This window comes from Ambystoma mexicanum, chromosome 14 (genome assembly GCF_040938575.1).
Source record: "Ambystoma mexicanum isolate Mex_15411 chromosome 14, UKY_AmexF1_1, whole genome shotgun sequence".
Lineage (NCBI taxonomy): Eukaryota > Metazoa > Chordata > Amphibia > Caudata > Ambystomatidae > Ambystoma > Ambystoma mexicanum.
This window is the reverse complement of record NC_090940.1, coordinates 569,018,386-569,036,395: the sequence shown is the minus strand read 5'-3', so window position 1 is coordinate 569,036,395 and position 18,010 is coordinate 569,018,386. Positions and strand designations below refer to the sequence as shown.

The window sequence follows — 18,010 nt, the reverse complement described above, 5'->3', positions numbered from 1 at the left end:
TATAATTCGTTTTTTATGGCTTCTATTCAAGATCTGACTGTGCGGTTCTCCTATAATTATTGCAAGCACCACCATTAAAGATATGTGGCATAGAGCTTTTAATATTCTCTATGTATATTATTTAACTTCTTTATAGTGGTCCTTTCTTTTATTTCAGAGAAAGGACACTAATGCTTACCGCAACAACAATCCCACGCCATGGTCAGGGACAAGAAACTGGCGGTTTCAGTCAGAATATTTTAGTTTTATTAAAAATAACGCATTTGTAAAAATGTTGGCAGTCCCTTAACTTACAATGTTTAGGGCAGTATCCCAAAACACTATATATTAATTCAGACCTCAATGAGAAATGACTTTTAACTGCAGCCTGCCTATTTTTGTGTAATCAGTTTTATCAAAGCATAGAGCATCAAGTTCACTTTGCATATTCACACATCTAAATGTGAGTAGCTATGAAATGTTGTTCTATACAGTATGCCCAGATATCTAACAACATAATAAAAGGCCAGGTGTATGTTTGTCCGGTGCAGTAGCTTGTTGTCATCGCAAGAGGGAGCTGTTGCCTTAGAATATATAGTGGTCCTACTGTGTTAATGTAAACCTACACCTTGGCCCGCCGTGTACACGGGCATCAACACTAGTTGCATTTATAATTTACTAACTAACACAGTCATCAATGCATCAAAAGAAAAGCACTTCAAGGCTTAGATTGTTTTTTTTTCATATACTATTTTGTATTATTAGCCACATTTTTCCTTTTCAACGTGTAAACTGTGCATTGGTTTATCTATATAAATAAAAATGTAAATGTTTGTTCAAAATCTTAATTCTCCGAAAGTTCTTCACTGATTGCTTTGAAATTTTGACACAATGTTGCATTCGAATAGATGCGTGTTTTTATATACCTACTATACATAGATGTCACACCTGTGACAGGTAAAAACATGCTTTTTCGGCAAAACAGCACCATCTGTTGGATGTAAAAGCAACAAGCTATTTTACGATTTCATTTCAATCATTTCAATGCTCAAATACGTGCCGAGGAAGCAGCAGAACGACGTGCAGCCAGACTTTAGGATGCACGGTTGCGAGCACGGCGATCGCGTTCTGCAGTTTCAGATCTGCTTTGTTCTCAACAGAATGAACGCAACAGGCTGAGAGTGGCTGAAAGACGTCAACGAGAAACAGCAGATCAGCATCAAACACGACTCCGTGCTCAGCAAACACGCGATTACAATCTCATTACGGTACAACCCAGCTGATGATTATAGTTTGAGCCAGTATGTTCTCATCGGCACCATGACTGAAGTGTGTCCTTATTGCAAGGCTCTGAAATTTAATGGAGAAACAAAAGGAACGTGTTGCGCCGCCGGGAAAATTAAACTGCCTCAACTTTACCGCCAGAGCCATTAAAAACTACCCACAAGCATTGTCAAATTAAACATATTAGAAACATGCAATTTCTCTTTTCTTTCTTTTCCATTTAACTAGACTGAGCCACAGCAACGTGTGCCCGGGGACAGCTAGTTTATTATAATTTAAAAGGTGACACTCCAGTGGCACTTATTTTACTTTGTACGTCCAAACTTGCTTCTTTGGATTTCCATATAAAATTACTTCTATTTAAAAACAAACAATTTTGAAATGTGGGTAAAATACTTCACTAGTTTGTGCAAGTGAAAATGTGCTTCAGGGAATACTAGTGTTGAATTAAAAAAAGGGCTTCTATTTAGAGCTGGTGTTCAGAGCTTTTTTGAAAAAATGGTTTTGATTTCCTGGTTGGAAATACGATAAAGTGAACTTTTAAATTAATGAATGCCTTTAGAATAAGGTTGGGGCTTATAAGAAGGGAATCACTTCAAATGGCAAGTTCCGGCAGTTGGATTGTCTTAAGACGACACTCCAATATTTTACAAACTTTGGGGGACAGGGAATATTCTTCTCTTTAAAATGTATTTCAGAACTGTCGCAGCGTATCCTGCCTTTTTAATTCCTTTTCCAAATCTGTGGAAAATCCTGAAGATGTCTGATTCCAGGAGATCTTTGATATCTGAACTAAGACAAGGAAATTAATTTATTTTATCTTGAGAGAAATGGCACCCCCACCACCAACTTCAAAGGATTCAATGGCTAAGGGATAGACTATTTCAATATGTAATTGGGCATGGGTTCACTTACATTTTTAGAAGTTGGATTAAATCTTTGGGCGGCAATCAACCCTTGGAATGATTGTTTCAGGACCGCTTGTGTTTGACGCTTCCTTCAAGAATGGAAGGCAGTAGGCTTCCAGGTCTTCTTGGTCTCTTCAGCTTTTCGAGCAGAAGGGGGATCAACCCTTGGGAACACCACATACTCCTATGTCCCAACCCCTTTCCTCCAATCTTTATGGGCGTCCCTCGCTAGGAACGGGAGACGGAACCTTTTTCATCAGAAAAATCTTCTTCCCCTTTAAATTTAGAGGCGCACCCACCGGCGCCACTCCCCAGTCCTCTTTTCCGCGTTGACGGGAGCAGTTTGTTTTCACCAGCGCTCCTGGGTTTGGCTTCGGCCTTTTAATTCCATGCGCTCTTCCCCGGCTACCTACTTTCCTCACGGACTCCAAGGATGAGACACAGCGGGTTCTGCACTCTCTAGATACCGGGCGGGCTCTAAAACTACCTGGACAGAACAAAGAGCTTCTGCAAATCGGAGGCTCTTTGTCGCCTTCGGTGGGTCAAGGCCAAGGCTGCCATAGCAAGATGGATGGTTGCGGCCATCAAGGAGGCTTATGAGGGGCAGCACAAACCACTCCTGTCAAATATGCATGCCCACTCTATCAGTGCCAAGGCCATGGCTTTTCAGACATGTTCCATGGCAGGTCATCAGTAGGACGGCTACTTGGGCCACACCTTTTGGCCTTCTGCAAGCACTACTGCTTGGATGCCAGCTCCAGGTCGGATGCAGCATTTGGTCAGGCAGTTTTAAGGAACTTGTTTTCTTAGGAGTGTCAATTCTCCACCCTGGGGCTACATTCAGTTGTAATTCCCCATACAGTATGGAGGAAAGGGGACGGGACATAGGAGTAATTATAAGTTACTCACCATAGTGACTAACATACTCCTAGTCCATAGTCCCCTTTCCTCATACGTCCCACCATCCTCCCCTTTAATAAAACTGGTGTCATTAGGCAATGGTAATAATGTCGACACGTCAAAGGGGACTGAGGAGCAGCGCTGGTGGGTGGAGTGAGGGGAGCACATGCTCCCGGGACGCGTCCCTGCACGCCTCTAAGTTTAAAAGGGAAGATTTTTTTTTCTTGTGAAAAAGGTTCAGTCTCCTGTCCCTAACGAGGGATGCCCATACAGTATGGAGGAAAGGGGACTATGGACTATGAGGACATTAGTCACTACAGTGAGTAACATAATTTACTTTGATCTAGTGCAGAAAATGCTCTTGTGTATAGTAGCTCAACCCTATGTCTACAATTTACAGCATATTCATCAATTAAATTGTCTGGGCTGGCAGGTAGCAAGAACATTATTCTTTTTCTCCTAGTCATGACTTTTCATACTGGCCAAACTCCACTGACCTTAGAATCTTGGGACATTATATTTTTGATTGGAAGGGATCTTTCATTGTTTCTTTTTCAAATGCACACCACAGGAATCGATTTGAATTTTCAGGACCCCTTGTGGCTGGCGTTTTCCTCTGGGTTGGAAGCCACCCCAGGTTCTCCTTCTCAAACCTTTGAATCCTGGTATAAAGTGTCCCTTAGCTCTCATCCCCTTCTGCTCAGTTTGGAAAGTACTCTAGTCCTGTAGCTCATCCCTTTTTTTTTTTTTTAAGTCCCATCACCATATCCCCCTCCTACCCCCCCCCACCTCTCCCAAGTCATGACTTTGTATTCTGGCCAACTACTCCCACCGTAGGATCTTAGGACATTACCATTTTTATGGGAAGGGATGAGTCATTGGTTTCCTTCTCAAATATACATCTCAAAATGCCATCTCCCTAGCCTACTTTGTCCCATGACTTTGGAGCATATTAACAGGGAGTGTCGGACTCAAATTTAGCACCAAAAGTGTAGTGAAAAGGTCAGCTGAATTTTTATTTGTTTTCAATATAACTTTAGGTATGTGAGAGTGGCAACATTATATACTTCTACTTGTGATAATGATCTGTATTTTATTCAGCTTTTCATTTTTTTCTATTTATGTGAATAATGCTAATTGTATGCATTACAGAATCTATTTTTGATATCCAACTGATCAAGCTTCTTATACACATTCCAAATTGGTGAGATACATGCTTCAAAATTTAAGAAGCAAGACGAGCTTTAATATGTAATTTCAAGATAGCATTTTAACCTGAGGTATTTGAATGTGCACTTTGGAAAATAATGTTCTCAGTAATTGTGGTAAATAATGGTCTCAGGAATTGAAACAAATGGTGTATCATTTACCAGCCATCTGGTTTTATGTATGAAATGTCCAAGGCTTATGGTTGTCTTGACAATCTGCTGATGAATAACCTTCATCTGGTAGTTTCAAAGGAATGCCTTTTTTAATTGAGAACAGATTTCACCATGATTCCCAACTTAATAGCTGCAATTCTGTTATTTTCCAATTTAGAACCATGTTACTTTATCGTAAACACAGCTGTGGCTATTTCTCTCAGACAGCTTTATAAGTGAATGGAGAATGTGGTCAAGAAACGCCACTAAGAGATCCAGCGCTGTTCCCTGAATTCAAGATTGTAGCACACGGCAGCGTTCAAATGTTAGGTGTGGGTGCCTTGACCCACAGAGAAAGTAATTAAGTGAAGTTAGAACAGTGAATCTGCGCCTAGTTACAAAGAGTACATCAGATACAATTGAATTAAATACAGTACAATTGTATCTGATGTATTCTTTGTAACTAGGCGCAGTTTCACTGTTCTAGGAGAAAAAGGACAGAATAATGTTCTTGCTACCTGTTCTAATTTCGCTTAATAGCTTTATAAGTGACACATTAATCTGTGCCTGGTAATTCTTTTGTGTTTAGCTCAACTGCAGGACACTAGTTATCATTTCAGTAAATATTAGTGTGTTTCTCTGGCAACATTGAAAATGATCACTAATTGTTCATTTGTTTAGCACATTGAATTTACATTTGCATCCAATATGTAAATGAAATAAGATCAGCACAATCATTTGATCTGTTTTAGCATACGTCTTCTGGTTTTAGAAACAGTCCCATTCTGTTTCAGTTTCTTGGCACTGGAATCCATATGTTAGATTTTTTTTTAGCTTGAACTTTCAGTATTGTAAAGCATGTGAAAATATTTCTAAATGCGATCTAGATTTAGGTAGAATTCCCACGCTATCCTTCTTTGTTCAATCCCAGGTTACACAGTGGCAAGAATAAAACTTGGGGATTATCATTTCTATGGCTTTGGTACGGATGTTGATTACGAGACTGCCTTTATCCACTATCGGCTTGCATCAGAGCAGCAGCATAGTGCTCAAGCTATGTTCAATCTTGGATACATGCATGAAAAGGGTCTGGGCATCAAGCAGGTAAGCATGCCTCAATTTGTTGATCTGCTCTGTCCAGTCAATTCACAGAAAAATAACTGGACAGAGTTAATGTAACCGTCACTGTTAAAGCAGAGTCTTCCTTTTTTATATGTTTTGTAGATTGTTAATTACTAGTACTGTTAAGATGACTGTCTGGAAAGCAACACTGAGGAGACCTTGTTAATGAAAACTGCATTGACTATTTCATAGATGCACAACCTGTTGAATATTCCCGTTAGGCTGGGACTCCTTGGTTTATTAACAAGGCAGTTTTAAATGTACATAACAAGAAACTACACTCACTTTAGTGTTTTATCAGACTAATTTAGTGTCAGTAGTTTCTTAACCAATACACATCCATTCCTTTCACCCCATCTTTGGAGGCAATCTATAGACTTGGGAATCCTCTCAAGTTCTCACTTCAATGTTTTCAAAAGAATCTTGCAAGCTATTGCTTCGAAAATTGTCTTGCATTGAGGATCAAGATTAAAACCTTTCATATGCATCACTAATTGTGAACTCTCCATGGAGGTGGTCATAATCACCTGTTCTACCCCTTGAATTCTGAGTGCTGTGAAGTGTGCTCACGCACCTCACCATGGCTTATATCAAAATCAGAAAGTACCTTTTTAAAACATGCTCTACTTGCGAGCTAAAAAAAAAAGTTATGCAGAAGACAAGCATGAGTAGTGCTTTTACTGCCTTGCTTATACTGCCTGTATGAAGACTTCAACATTAACTTCTGTAGAATCTGTCAGTCTTTCTCTGACAAAACTCTGAGAGAGACAGAAGGCTGGTGGCATGGCTACATTAAGACACAATCACATCCGGCATGGCTTCTGTCAGAAGTTCAGCCTCAGCTCGGCCTGGCATCTGCAAGGTCGAGGTCCTACAAGGAGTTTTTGGGGATAAAAGGGTGAGGGATGAGGACCCGACTCGGGCTCAAAAAGGTTCAGATAACCCTCCCTCTGCCTTTACATCCTCAACACAAAAATCCCACAAGTTGGTGAAGTAGTCGATGAGAGATATCTCTATGAAGCTCTGTTCGCTACCCCTTTGACGAGTGATTCTGCTTCAGTCTATGACACTTCAACAGGCCAAACCCTTGTCAACGCTATAGCCATCGAAGCAAAAATCAGACTGCTATGACAGTCGACTGCCACTCCGTTGACAGCAGCGTCAGCAATAGGATCCTCATGAGCGACCCTGTTTACAATCTCGTTGACTACTGCAACTTTCACCATGGTAATGGGCCTACTAGCCATGTTATTAGCATTGTCATGTGAGTTGACAGCCCAGCCCCCTTAACGAGTGTCATTCTCATCACCTCTGTCTAAAGGCACTTTCCCTGAAATGTCCCAAGCTAGACATAGTGCCCCTACATCCCTATGTCCTGTAGGGTATTTTGTGGAGATTTGGGGCCTGACGGTATTTTATTACCGCCGAAAAATAACTTAGCAATAATCACTCTTTGTATTCAGATTTGGCCATGTGCAACAATAATACAATGGACATGCATTATTTCAGCACCCAGACCTGCTTATTTGGTATACGTGGTTGGTGGTATTTTGGTGAGCATAATTCCATTGTTTTATTTGTGGCCCCAATGTCCAGAATCCCTTATCTTCGCTTAGATTTTTCGTGTGATCACTAGAGAGACCTCAGACCTGCATTCTAGGGATACCACAATTTCCAGTGATAGTGTTGGTGCGCCACCATGGGCAAACTCACTGACTTATTTACGACAGAGAGCTATATGTGGTAGTCTTGTGGTAATTTCCACTACCTTATATACGGTAGGGAGCTATGTTCAGAGAGTCTCTCTTCCCGTTGGCTCATGTACCTCCAACAAGTTATGCTACAGTTACTCACAATTATTCATACTGATTCTGACATACACACATCTGTCTTAAAATGACCATTGCACTGTTTAAAAATCTCCCCACATCATTGGCATTGTAATGGTAAATAGAAAATAAACCACCCGTCTGTTTTCAAATATTTTCTGTATTATAAAAGTTGCATTTAGACATGATCTCATTCTTTACAGCAATAAAATGGAACAATCAAAGCATTTTCTATGACACACTGCAATTATAGTGGCGGAGAACAGAACTTAAATTGCAACATTAGCACTTGATTAAGACACGCACGGGACTTTCATTTTTCTACACTGACTGCATATTTCCGTGCACACACACAGCTCCCCCAGTTAGGTAATTACCTTATCTGTTCAGAGGCTTCTCTCTGTGAATGTGGCTCTCTTGGATTAACTCCAGCAAAAAGGAACGCTTGCCTTCTCAAGCCGGGGTCATTGCCTGGAATTCTCAGCTTTTTCAGATAGGACTGCCTCAGCCAGTGGACAGGTTTTTCTTTCTGCTCTCCCCAATGTCGACTGCAGCAGGACACCGGAATTTGCATTCAGTCAGGACCCCACAGCCAGGTCTTCTCCCCAGTAGTGCAGAAAGATGTCTCTCTGTCTTTTTCCCTGCTACTGCCCACTAAAACTTTCCTCTCAGCCCTCTTTATGACGTGTCCCAATGAAATCCATCATCTCTCATCCTCCTACTCTTCAACAATAGCTTCGCTTATACATTTGCAATTGTTGCAAATCTGACTTCCTCCTTCCTGCCGTTACTGTGCACAACAACACGGATAATCAGGCAGAGAAGAGAAGAAAAAAAAATCTGCACACTCATTTAACTGGTTTTCAGAGTATGCCTAATTCTGCAGTAGAGAACACATTTTATTAGTGGGTTATATTAAAATAAGGTTTTATTAGTCAGGTTAATGGTTAATAGGTTAGCTGTTAATTTTCAAATGTGTCTCTAGCAATATAGGCATTTCAGGTGAAAAATAGTGTGCATTTTTAAATGAACACGTGTGCTTTTAACTGCAAAAATAGATTTGCATCTTATATGTTAAAATCGTTTTTTACTGAATAGTCTGTCTTTCCTTGTTAATCTGCTAACCCATATAGCAATGCACCGCACCCTTGTGGTGGTGGTGCTGCAAAAAAAATTGTGCTACTTGTGCAGTATTGCTGTACTGTGTACTGTAACACGCCAAATATCCTTACATATACCCTCCTTTTTTTTTTAGAACTTGGCTATAATCCAAGCCAATTCCTAAAAACAACTTGTTCTTTCTTTTTCTCTTAAAATGCATGTGTATTGGGATATCTTTCTCTTCCTGACGTAGTCAGTAAAATCAGTAACATTTTCATTTTTACTGATAGCACAATCAACCATCCACCCATGATTAGCACCAGGATAGCCAAACCCACTATTGAGCGTTCCCCCCAGGTTCCCCAATTAAATCTTTCCACTTCGATTATGCCCAGATTACTAATTGTAATATTGTTTTTTCGCAAATTCATTTTCATAACATGTCTTTCTTTATGATTCAATAAATATTCCACATCTGGATCTATTGGAAAAGTATCCCTTTGAAAAAAATCGATATTTTCCACTTGGCTTTCCCAAACATCATTTGTTACATGGAACAATGTTAATCCCCCAATTGACACAATTGCATCCTTTGGAACCTGTAAATAAAAAACATTATATTTTACCTGTTTAACCACGTATGTTCCATGGTTTAAATGTACTACCGTCATGTTCTTTAAACAGGTGCTGACCAACCATTTACCTCTGACCATCTTAGCCTGTGCCATTTCTTCACTCCCCATATTACTAATAATCACTTCACATCCCTCTGATATACTTGGGTCAGATTTCAATCCACAAATAGCATCTGTGGCATCAGGAACAAACGGTTTACCTGGACACATATAATTTTGTTCTTTAAATGTTACACATGTTTCCAGGTTTGGTATTAAATAAACTTCAGGTTCCCATGACTGAAATGCCACCACTTCTGGAGTCTTAATCTTAATGAATTTGTCCTCTTGCCAAAATCCCACGTTGTGTACCCACTTCGTTTGATAAATAAGTTCAGGGGCTACAAATGGGATGCATAGCAAAAATCCGATCTCTAGTCTTTCCAAGTCCACATATAACGGCATTGCATTCCCCATTTCGAATGCAATTTTTATCTGTATAAGGTCAATTTCCCTCCTGGTCAATCTTTCTATCATTTGACGAATGATATCCTGCGAAACAAAATACAAGGGAATATGTCCTTGAATCAATTGTGAAACTGCAGTTTGAACTTCTCTCATATAATTCGTTAATAGTCTATCAACAGGACTCATTATGTTCAATATTTCATTTAAAGTTCTGTCATGCTTAAGTATTATTTTAGTCGCCCGTTGCATCACATCCGCTTGTTCATTTAGAATGATTGCAGTTTCATTTATGAATCTTACTTGTTCATCCAGTCCCCCTCTAATTCCATCTAATGTCTTTTGTATTATTTCTAGGTCAATACTCAGTTGTTGTGCTTTAGTACTCAGTGTTCCTACCGAAATAGAATTGGCTGTTGATATTGTAGTACCTATTATTGCTCCAATTATAGACATTACCATTGATATCGCGAGCATCACCGCACCTCTCTTTCCTCTCTTCTTCTTAATGTCTGCTGAATTCACGAATGTTTTTTCCAATTGCATTAATATATCTCTTATTGACTGCTTAGTGTCCTCTTTTCTTATTTCCAGCCACTCTTTAGTCTGTTCAATCTTAATTCCGGTATTGTTCAAGTGTTTTTCAATCAAAATCTCAGGATTTAATGGAATGTATATATTTTGGAAAATCATCCTTCTATCACTCATGATGAATCCTGGTGCCTCTTCCACCGCGATACCAGATGCTGGTCCAGGTTCAATGACAACCTGTGCTTCTGAATTCTTGAAGATCCCTCCAAATATCATCATCGTTAAACATGTCATCGGTATCATCTTCAATGCTGATCGCTTTGTAGCCTTGGTCTTCACCCCTCTTTGGGGCTTTCCCGGAATCCGTCCTCGCGGGCTCCAGGACTCCATCGTCTCCCGTGGCCTCTGGTCCCAGAACCTCCGACCAAATAATGTTAATTGTCTAAATCAAAATAGAAAATAAACAGATTAAGTACATAGCACAATACTAACTTCATCCTTTTGCCAAAAATAAAACATGCTTGGTAAAAATACTTCGTTTTTTTTTTTTTCTTTTTTCTGAAATTAAACACAAGTTAAAAGAAAACAAACACATATAAAACAGCATTCAATATTTAATACACTTTCTCTCTGCACACCAACCACGAGCTTCCGTTATATGTGCATTTATTTATTTATTTATTTATTTATATTATATATTTTCACATATATTACAGTGTTTATGTGCCATCATAACAATCAACTTTTTTTTAACTTCTTTGTCACTGCCTCCTGATCACACCCATTTATTTTCTCAAGGGACTCTATCCGTTTCCACATGCTCAAGCTGCCTGATCTCATGTCTGGGATGGCATGGTTTGATTTGATTTACATGGACAAACTGCTCTATTGCTGTTTCACCTTCATTTTTCAAAATTTTATACACTACAGGAGAGACTTTATCTATAATTCGAAATGGCCCCTGCCAGGCTGCCAGAAATTTAGAATTTTTCTGTTTACTTTTTCCAAAATGAAACTTGTACACCTGATCCCCTACATTGTATTCCTTTACTGATGTCTTTTTGTCATAATATGACTTAGCACTGTCAGCAGCTCTTTCCAGATTTCTCTGCACAAAAGCAAATGCATGTTGCAAATGCCTCCTCAGTTCATCAATATATTCATGAACTGTGGATGCACTCACTAGAGTTTGCTCATGTGTTCTGTATAGTAGGTGTTGTGGTAACACCATTTTCCTACCTGTTAAGACCTCATGGGGGCTAACACCTGTTGCTTTGGCAGGAGTCGACCTGATTGCCATCAAAACCAATGGTAAACGCAAATCCCAGCTGGAACCTGCTTCTGCCACAAATTTCTTTAAAATATCCACAACAGACCTATTGCTTCTTTCAACTGTACCTGAAGACGCCGCCCGATATGCGATATGTAGTTTCCTTTTCACACCTAGTATTTGCCATACCTTACTCATTAGAGTACTTGTGAAATGACTTCCTCTGTCTGACTCAATTCTTTGTGGCAACCCAAACCTTGAGAACACATGGTTCACCAGCAATGTGGCTGCTGTTTGCGCACTACAATCTGGTGCGGGAATGCACTCAATCCACTTTGACATCAAACATACCACACTCAAAATATAGCGGTGTCCCCTGCTTGACCTTTTTAAAGGACCTACATAGTCTATTTGCAAATCTGACCATGGGAGAGTTAGGCCTCTTTTCATCAATGGTGCTCTATGCATTGGTGAAGCAGGTTTAAATTGGGCGCATACTAGACATCCTCTAGTATATAATTCCACATCTTGGGACATATGTGGCCAGTAAGCATAATCTTTTAGTATTTCTAATGTCTTTTGTGAACCTCTATGGCCTGCAGTTATGGCATCATGTGCATGGTGTAGCATTAGTCCTCTGAATGAAAGGGGTACTACCCACTGTATTTGCCCTGTTATGGACTCTCTAATCATGAGCCCATCCTGTAATCTAATTCGTGTTTTGTTCTTTAATAACACCCTCAACTCTTCTTTTCCCATACAATCATTTTCTGTTAAAGGATTTTGTTCAGGATCTATCAAATGATTATAATAGATTCCCAAAATTTGATCATTCTTTTGTGCCTCAATCAAATCTTGGTCTGGCGTGTCATGACTCCACTGCACCACCGGTTGATCTACCTCCTTTGGTGCTTTAGAACGTGTGACTGCATCAATTTGTATTTCACCCATTAAATAATCAATAGGTAGCAATTCTCCCATCACAGCCCCAATCTTAGCCAGATGGTCTGCCTTATCATTTCCCTCCTTATCCTCTCCTGGTGTTTTTAAATGCCCACGAATTTTTCTCCAGTATATTGTTAAATTATTTTCTGACACCAATTTGTCTATGGCTTGTATCATTTTTCCATGTTTAAGTGGCTTTTTGTTGTATGTAACCATGCCTCTTGCTTTCCAACCAGGCAAATACTCCACAAAGCTATTCCGTGCATAGTCAGAATCAGTCACCAGGACAATTTCACTGAACTTTTTATCAACTGCAGTAGCAATTGCTTTATAGATGGCTGCCAATTCCGCCACCTGACTGCTCCTATCTCCAATCCTCATCCCTATACTAGGAACGCCTTCACATTTCAACCAGACATTTCCTATTCCTGCCACTAATTGTTTATTACTGTCATTTTCAATGTGAAAAGCACAACCATCCACATATACAGTTGGCAAATCCTTGCATGTTTTTTCATCAAAAGCTTTGTGTGGTGATTGTTCAAATTCCTGTAAACCAGCTTCCACATCCATTTCATTTGTTATTTGTTCAGCTGCACAGTCATGTAAGTCAGCTAACCCTTGAGCAATTGGGCTCTTTTTATTTTGTCCATATCTTACTTCTACGGGAAAACCTTGTAATGCCAGCGTCCATGAAGTGATTCTGGATTGTGCTAGATTGCCTGATCTAATTCTTTTACTCTCTAAAAATTGCAAAGGTTGATGATTTGTTTCAATAATCACCTTTTCTCCCTGAACAATGGGGCGGAAATGTTGTAGCGCCCACACAGTGGTTAATAGGGCCTTTTCGCATTCATTAAATTTCATTTCAACTTGGGAAAATGCCTTACTTGCATATGCAATGGTTTTGTGATTCAAATCGTGTTTTTGTGATAACACTGCTGACATACAATGTTCAGAAAAGCCTATTTCTATAAAGAAATCCCTGTCCTTTATGGGGTATGCTAAACATGGTTCCTTTACAAGACATTCCTTCAATCTAGCCACTGCATCAGACTGCTCTCTTTCCCATCTCCAGGGAGTATTTAGTTTAAGCAGTTTAGTCAATGGTTGAGTGATTTCTGCATAATTCTCAATGAACTTTCTGTTATAGCCTGTCATCCCTAATAAACTTTTTACTCCTTTCTCATTTTTAGGATCTTTTAATCTTTGTATGGCCTCTATTTTCTTCCTTTGTGGATTTAGCCCATGTTCAGTCACTTCATGCCCTAGAAAGTTCACTTTTTTCTTGCACCATTGTGCTTTTTGCAAAGATACTTTGGCGCCTGCTTTCTGCAATTGGCCAAGCACATGTCTTATTTCATCAAAATGGCTTTTAAGGTTTTCATTTTTTATCAAGACATCATCCACATAAACTATTGTCCCTCTTTCCGCTGCATCCGGCATGGCCTTTCTCAAAAATATGCCAAATTCACTCCCACTATTGATGTACCCGAACGGAGCTCTAAGCCAGGCATATTGAGTCCTGTCAAATGTAAAGGAAAATAGGTGTTGTATCTCCTCTGCCAATGGCACACACCAATATCCAGATGTGAGATCTAACGTGGTAAATACATTTGAACCATGTATCTGAGCTAGGCCCTGATCAATGAATGGTAGTGGCCATCTAGATACTGGTACTCTTTTATTTAACTCTCTTAAGTCTGCACACAGCCGCCATTGACCATTTGGCTTTAACACACCTAAAATAGGCGTATTGGATGTGCTATGAATGGGCCTAATTATTCCCCGTGATTCCAAATTTTTAATAATCTCTGCCAATGATTCTAAACATGCCAGCGGTAGTCTATACTGGCGTACAAACACTGGATTTCTGCTACAACCTTCTGGTAGTGTGGCCACATGTAAATCAGTTAAACCACAATCATAAGCATCTTTTGCAAATACATCCTTAAACTCCATAAATATTTCCCTCAGATTGCGTCGATCCTCATCGCTGTCACATGCATCCGCTAAGGAGATCTGCTCTTCTACCATTCTGGAAAATTCTGGAAACTCTTCTGGTAAAGGAATCTCAGCGCTTTCCTCTAACTGTGTGGCTGTGTCTTTTTGTAGAGCTGCCACTTTCAAATATTTTGGCAGATCAGCTTCCACTTCAATGGGCTGATTTCCTGTTTCATTTTCATTTAAATTAAATATTATGCAATCCTCTTGATGGCAGCACACTGTCTCATTTGAATCATAAGGATACACAGAATGAATTTTAAATATTCCTTTGGGCTGAGAGTCCAGGTGTTCTGGCAACTCGCCCTTGGCATCTACATATTTTTCAGGAATATTCCCAATCACCATGTTATTTAAATCTGCCGTATAATGTGATTTTTGTATGGCCATTCCTAATGGGGAGTTTTCCTCTAAATGAATATCCTGACAACCTTTATTATTTACCATGATTTTTACAGATCCCTCACCAATGTCTACCAATGGAATGTATTCATAATCCAGGCCTTGCTGTTTTATGGATTCATTCAGGCATACAAATGCATCAGAGCCTTTCATCTGCTGTCCATTTTTGCATTTCAGTGTTATTGCAAACTGTTTTGTAAATGCAGGAACAATAGTATTTTTCCTCATCTGTAATTCGACTGCATAAGGAACTAGTTGTGCACAATGATAAGCCCTTCTTTTGTCTTCAAATTCAGGCGCCGGCCCACCTAGGCGTGACCATATTTTTTGATTAAGGAAATCTAACACCATACACATTCTGTGCATGATGTCATTGCCCATGTAAAATTCATTTTGTGCTCCACTCACTATCCATACATTATGGTAAATTGTTTTCTGCCCAATGCTAATTTTAAGCATGCATCTGCCTGTAATTCGGTTTTCAAAGTCTGGACTGTCCAACCCAGAAACATATTGGTTTTTAATCCTAAATTTCGGGATTTCTTCCCTCTCCATAATTTTTTGCAACAATTTCTCATTAATGAAACTCCTTTCATGTTCAAGAGCTAAAGTGGCTTTTATTGTTTTAAGATAATCATTTATACCAACGTGAACCCATGGTTGCTCATCTTCCATGTGTATCTCTGCCAGAGTGGTAATGTGTTTTTCTGAATCTGTTTTAGGAACAATATTCTGTTTGCATGTATTCTCTTTTAAGTAAAAACGTAATGTGTGCTCATCTATAGCAGTCTGCCAATCTTTCCTTGGGTCCAAGTATATTTGTACAGGTAGTTTTTCATTGTCGCTCTGATCTTTGTCTTGACACATTAATATAACAGTGACACTAGGTATGCAGCTATTCTGGAGATATACCTCCACAGCATCATTTGTTTTGGCAACGGTGTGACATTCTTTTATATTGCTGTTTTGTGATTTTAGTTTCTTAGGCCTCAATGGTTTTTTGGTTAAGGACCACAGCACTCCATTCACCCCATCTATGAGAGGAGACAATCTTTTCAGGCAATCTGTCCCCATCAGAAATGGAATTTCACAAATAGATGTGATCAATACCTCTTGTTTCATTCTGTGCTTTCCTATTTTTATGTCAACCTCAGTTACACCTATGATGGGCACCTCCTCCCCATTAAAGTTATGCACTGGGCCTTGATTTGCCTTCACTGTGATCTGACTCTGTGGAGGCCTCCCTTCATTGATACTCTTTACCAGCTCCTCTGACATAATTGTGGCCTGTGCGCCAGTGTCAATCATAGCAAAGGTGTGGCATTTTTCTTCTACAGTGATGGGTGCATAATATCTGTCCTCAACTTCCTCTAATACACATAAGAAATGTGAATTCTTACTGATTTCAGGGCTCACCTTTCTCAGGTCTTTTTCACTTTTGGTTAAGCACATTGGTAAATGAAAAGACATTTTTCCCTCCTTTTTACCCATTTCTGTGCGAGATATTTTATTCATTTCTCCATGTTCAAAGGTTTTTTGGAGTGTGGCCACCGTTCGCCCATCCATCTGGGTAACATCAGAGACCACATTACAACCTTCCAACTGAACATGTGTAACAACATCATTCAGCAATTCGTCATTTTTTAATTCTGTGCATTTGTGATCATTTAGTGTAATACCAGCCCTTTCAGCCTCTTCAAAAATATGTGGCTCAAAGAATTTTTCAGGTGATTGACTTGTACCCTCCTTGTGAGTATTTCCTTTTTCTGTCTGTGTTTGGTCATTGTTTTGCTTGCCCAGGGAAGGAGCTATGGCATCCCCACTTACTCCCTGTTCACTGGTATTCCCCATGCATGAGTCATTTTTCTTAAATCTGTCCCTTTGTTCTTTTGGAATTCCTAATGTTTCTTTTTCATTTGTGCAAATCTTTACTGTTTTATTTAGCTCTAAGTTAAACCGTACCTCTTTTTTAGAAGTATTTACACTTTCTATCACAATTTCATTTACTGGTACTTTCATTTTTAATCCATTAGTCATCTCAGAGTCGTTATGCAAAGTTATATCAGAGCAATCTGTCATTTTGGCACTGCAGTTATCATGAGTACTTAGTCACTTTTCGGAAGCCCCCCGGTCATTGCTATGGCCATCAGCCCCCTCTTTGGAAGGTTGTTTTTGCGCTGTATAGAGCTTTCCTATTTGCTCAGCTAACATTTTCACTTGGGCCTCAAGGCATTGGAACCTTTCCACCTCTCTAGGATCCTCTTTCTGTGGCCTAGGTCGATATTGGTTGTTTTCCCCCTGATTGGATCTATTCTGATACCTCTCAGGTGATTGATACCGGTTGGGATGGTTTCTGAACTCTTGATTCATTTGTGGAGGGGAGCGGGTTGCACCCATCCTTTGATTATAGTCCCCTGGTGGGGAATCATTGTACTGGCGTGGACTGTAGTTCACGTTTTGCCTCATGTCCTGTCTCTCAGATTGTGGGTACTGGCCCCTATGTTGATTTCCATTATCAGTAAATCGATCCACATATCGGGGCCTATCCTGATTACCATATATCATGGTGCTGGGATCAAATCTGCTCTGTGTCCCCAATGACTGGTAGGGACCATCATTTCTTTGATCTTGATTTTGTCTCTGGTTATTGTTCATACCTGCCATATCAGACCGGTATCTTACCCGGGGTCTATCTCCTAAATATCTAGGGCTGATGTAGCTCTCTCTATTACTAGGATCATGTGATTGGAACATTGGTACAGGAAATGGCGATCTTTGTTGATTACCCCTTTGTTCAGGTGTCACATTATTTTTACCTTGGCTTTGAGCAGACTCAAGGGACATTTTGGCTGACCTGATTTCCATTACTGTGGCTGAGGGTTCTTTAGATTTAGGCCTAGTATCTTTCATTTTATCACTTTCTCTACCCTGACAATAGAGTACCTCATATAGCTTGGTGCTTTGATGTACAATCCATTCAAGGGACTTGTCACGGTCAAATTCACGGACCAATTGGGATATGATGTCTTTCTGTAGCCCATAGAAGTATGCAGTTTTAAACTCATTGGAATTTGAGTCAAAAGATACATCAAAGCGAGAGAATGCTCTTTTTAAGTCTTGTAAAAATTGGCGAGGTGATGTATTAGGTCCAGCAGTAATAGTGTACGCGACTTTCTTTGCCTCCTGCAATGACTGAAAAGGAGAAAAATGACGCCTAATTTCTTTTTCAAACTCCAGCCATGTCATATTCTGCTGTTCATTTAATCCCCTTATGATGCTGGCCGTCGGGGCATCT

At 39.7% G+C, this 18,010-nt stretch overlaps 1 protein-coding gene across 3 annotated transcripts in view; it reads left to right on the top strand.

Moving 5' to 3' along the window:
• The window catches only part of SEL1L (SEL1L adaptor subunit of SYVN1 ubiquitin ligase), a 524,285-nt gene that overhangs the window by 375,599 nt on the left and 130,676 nt on the right, over positions 1 to 18,010 (top strand). For all 3 annotated transcript variants that reach the window (XM_069637930.1, XM_069637928.1, XM_069637929.1), the window contains exon 19: positions 5,364 to 5,536. In XM_069637930.1, the coding sequence (XP_069494031.1) occupies positions 5,364 to 5,536 (173 nt within the window). The remainder of the gene's footprint in view (positions 1 to 5,363; positions 5,537 to 18,010) is intronic.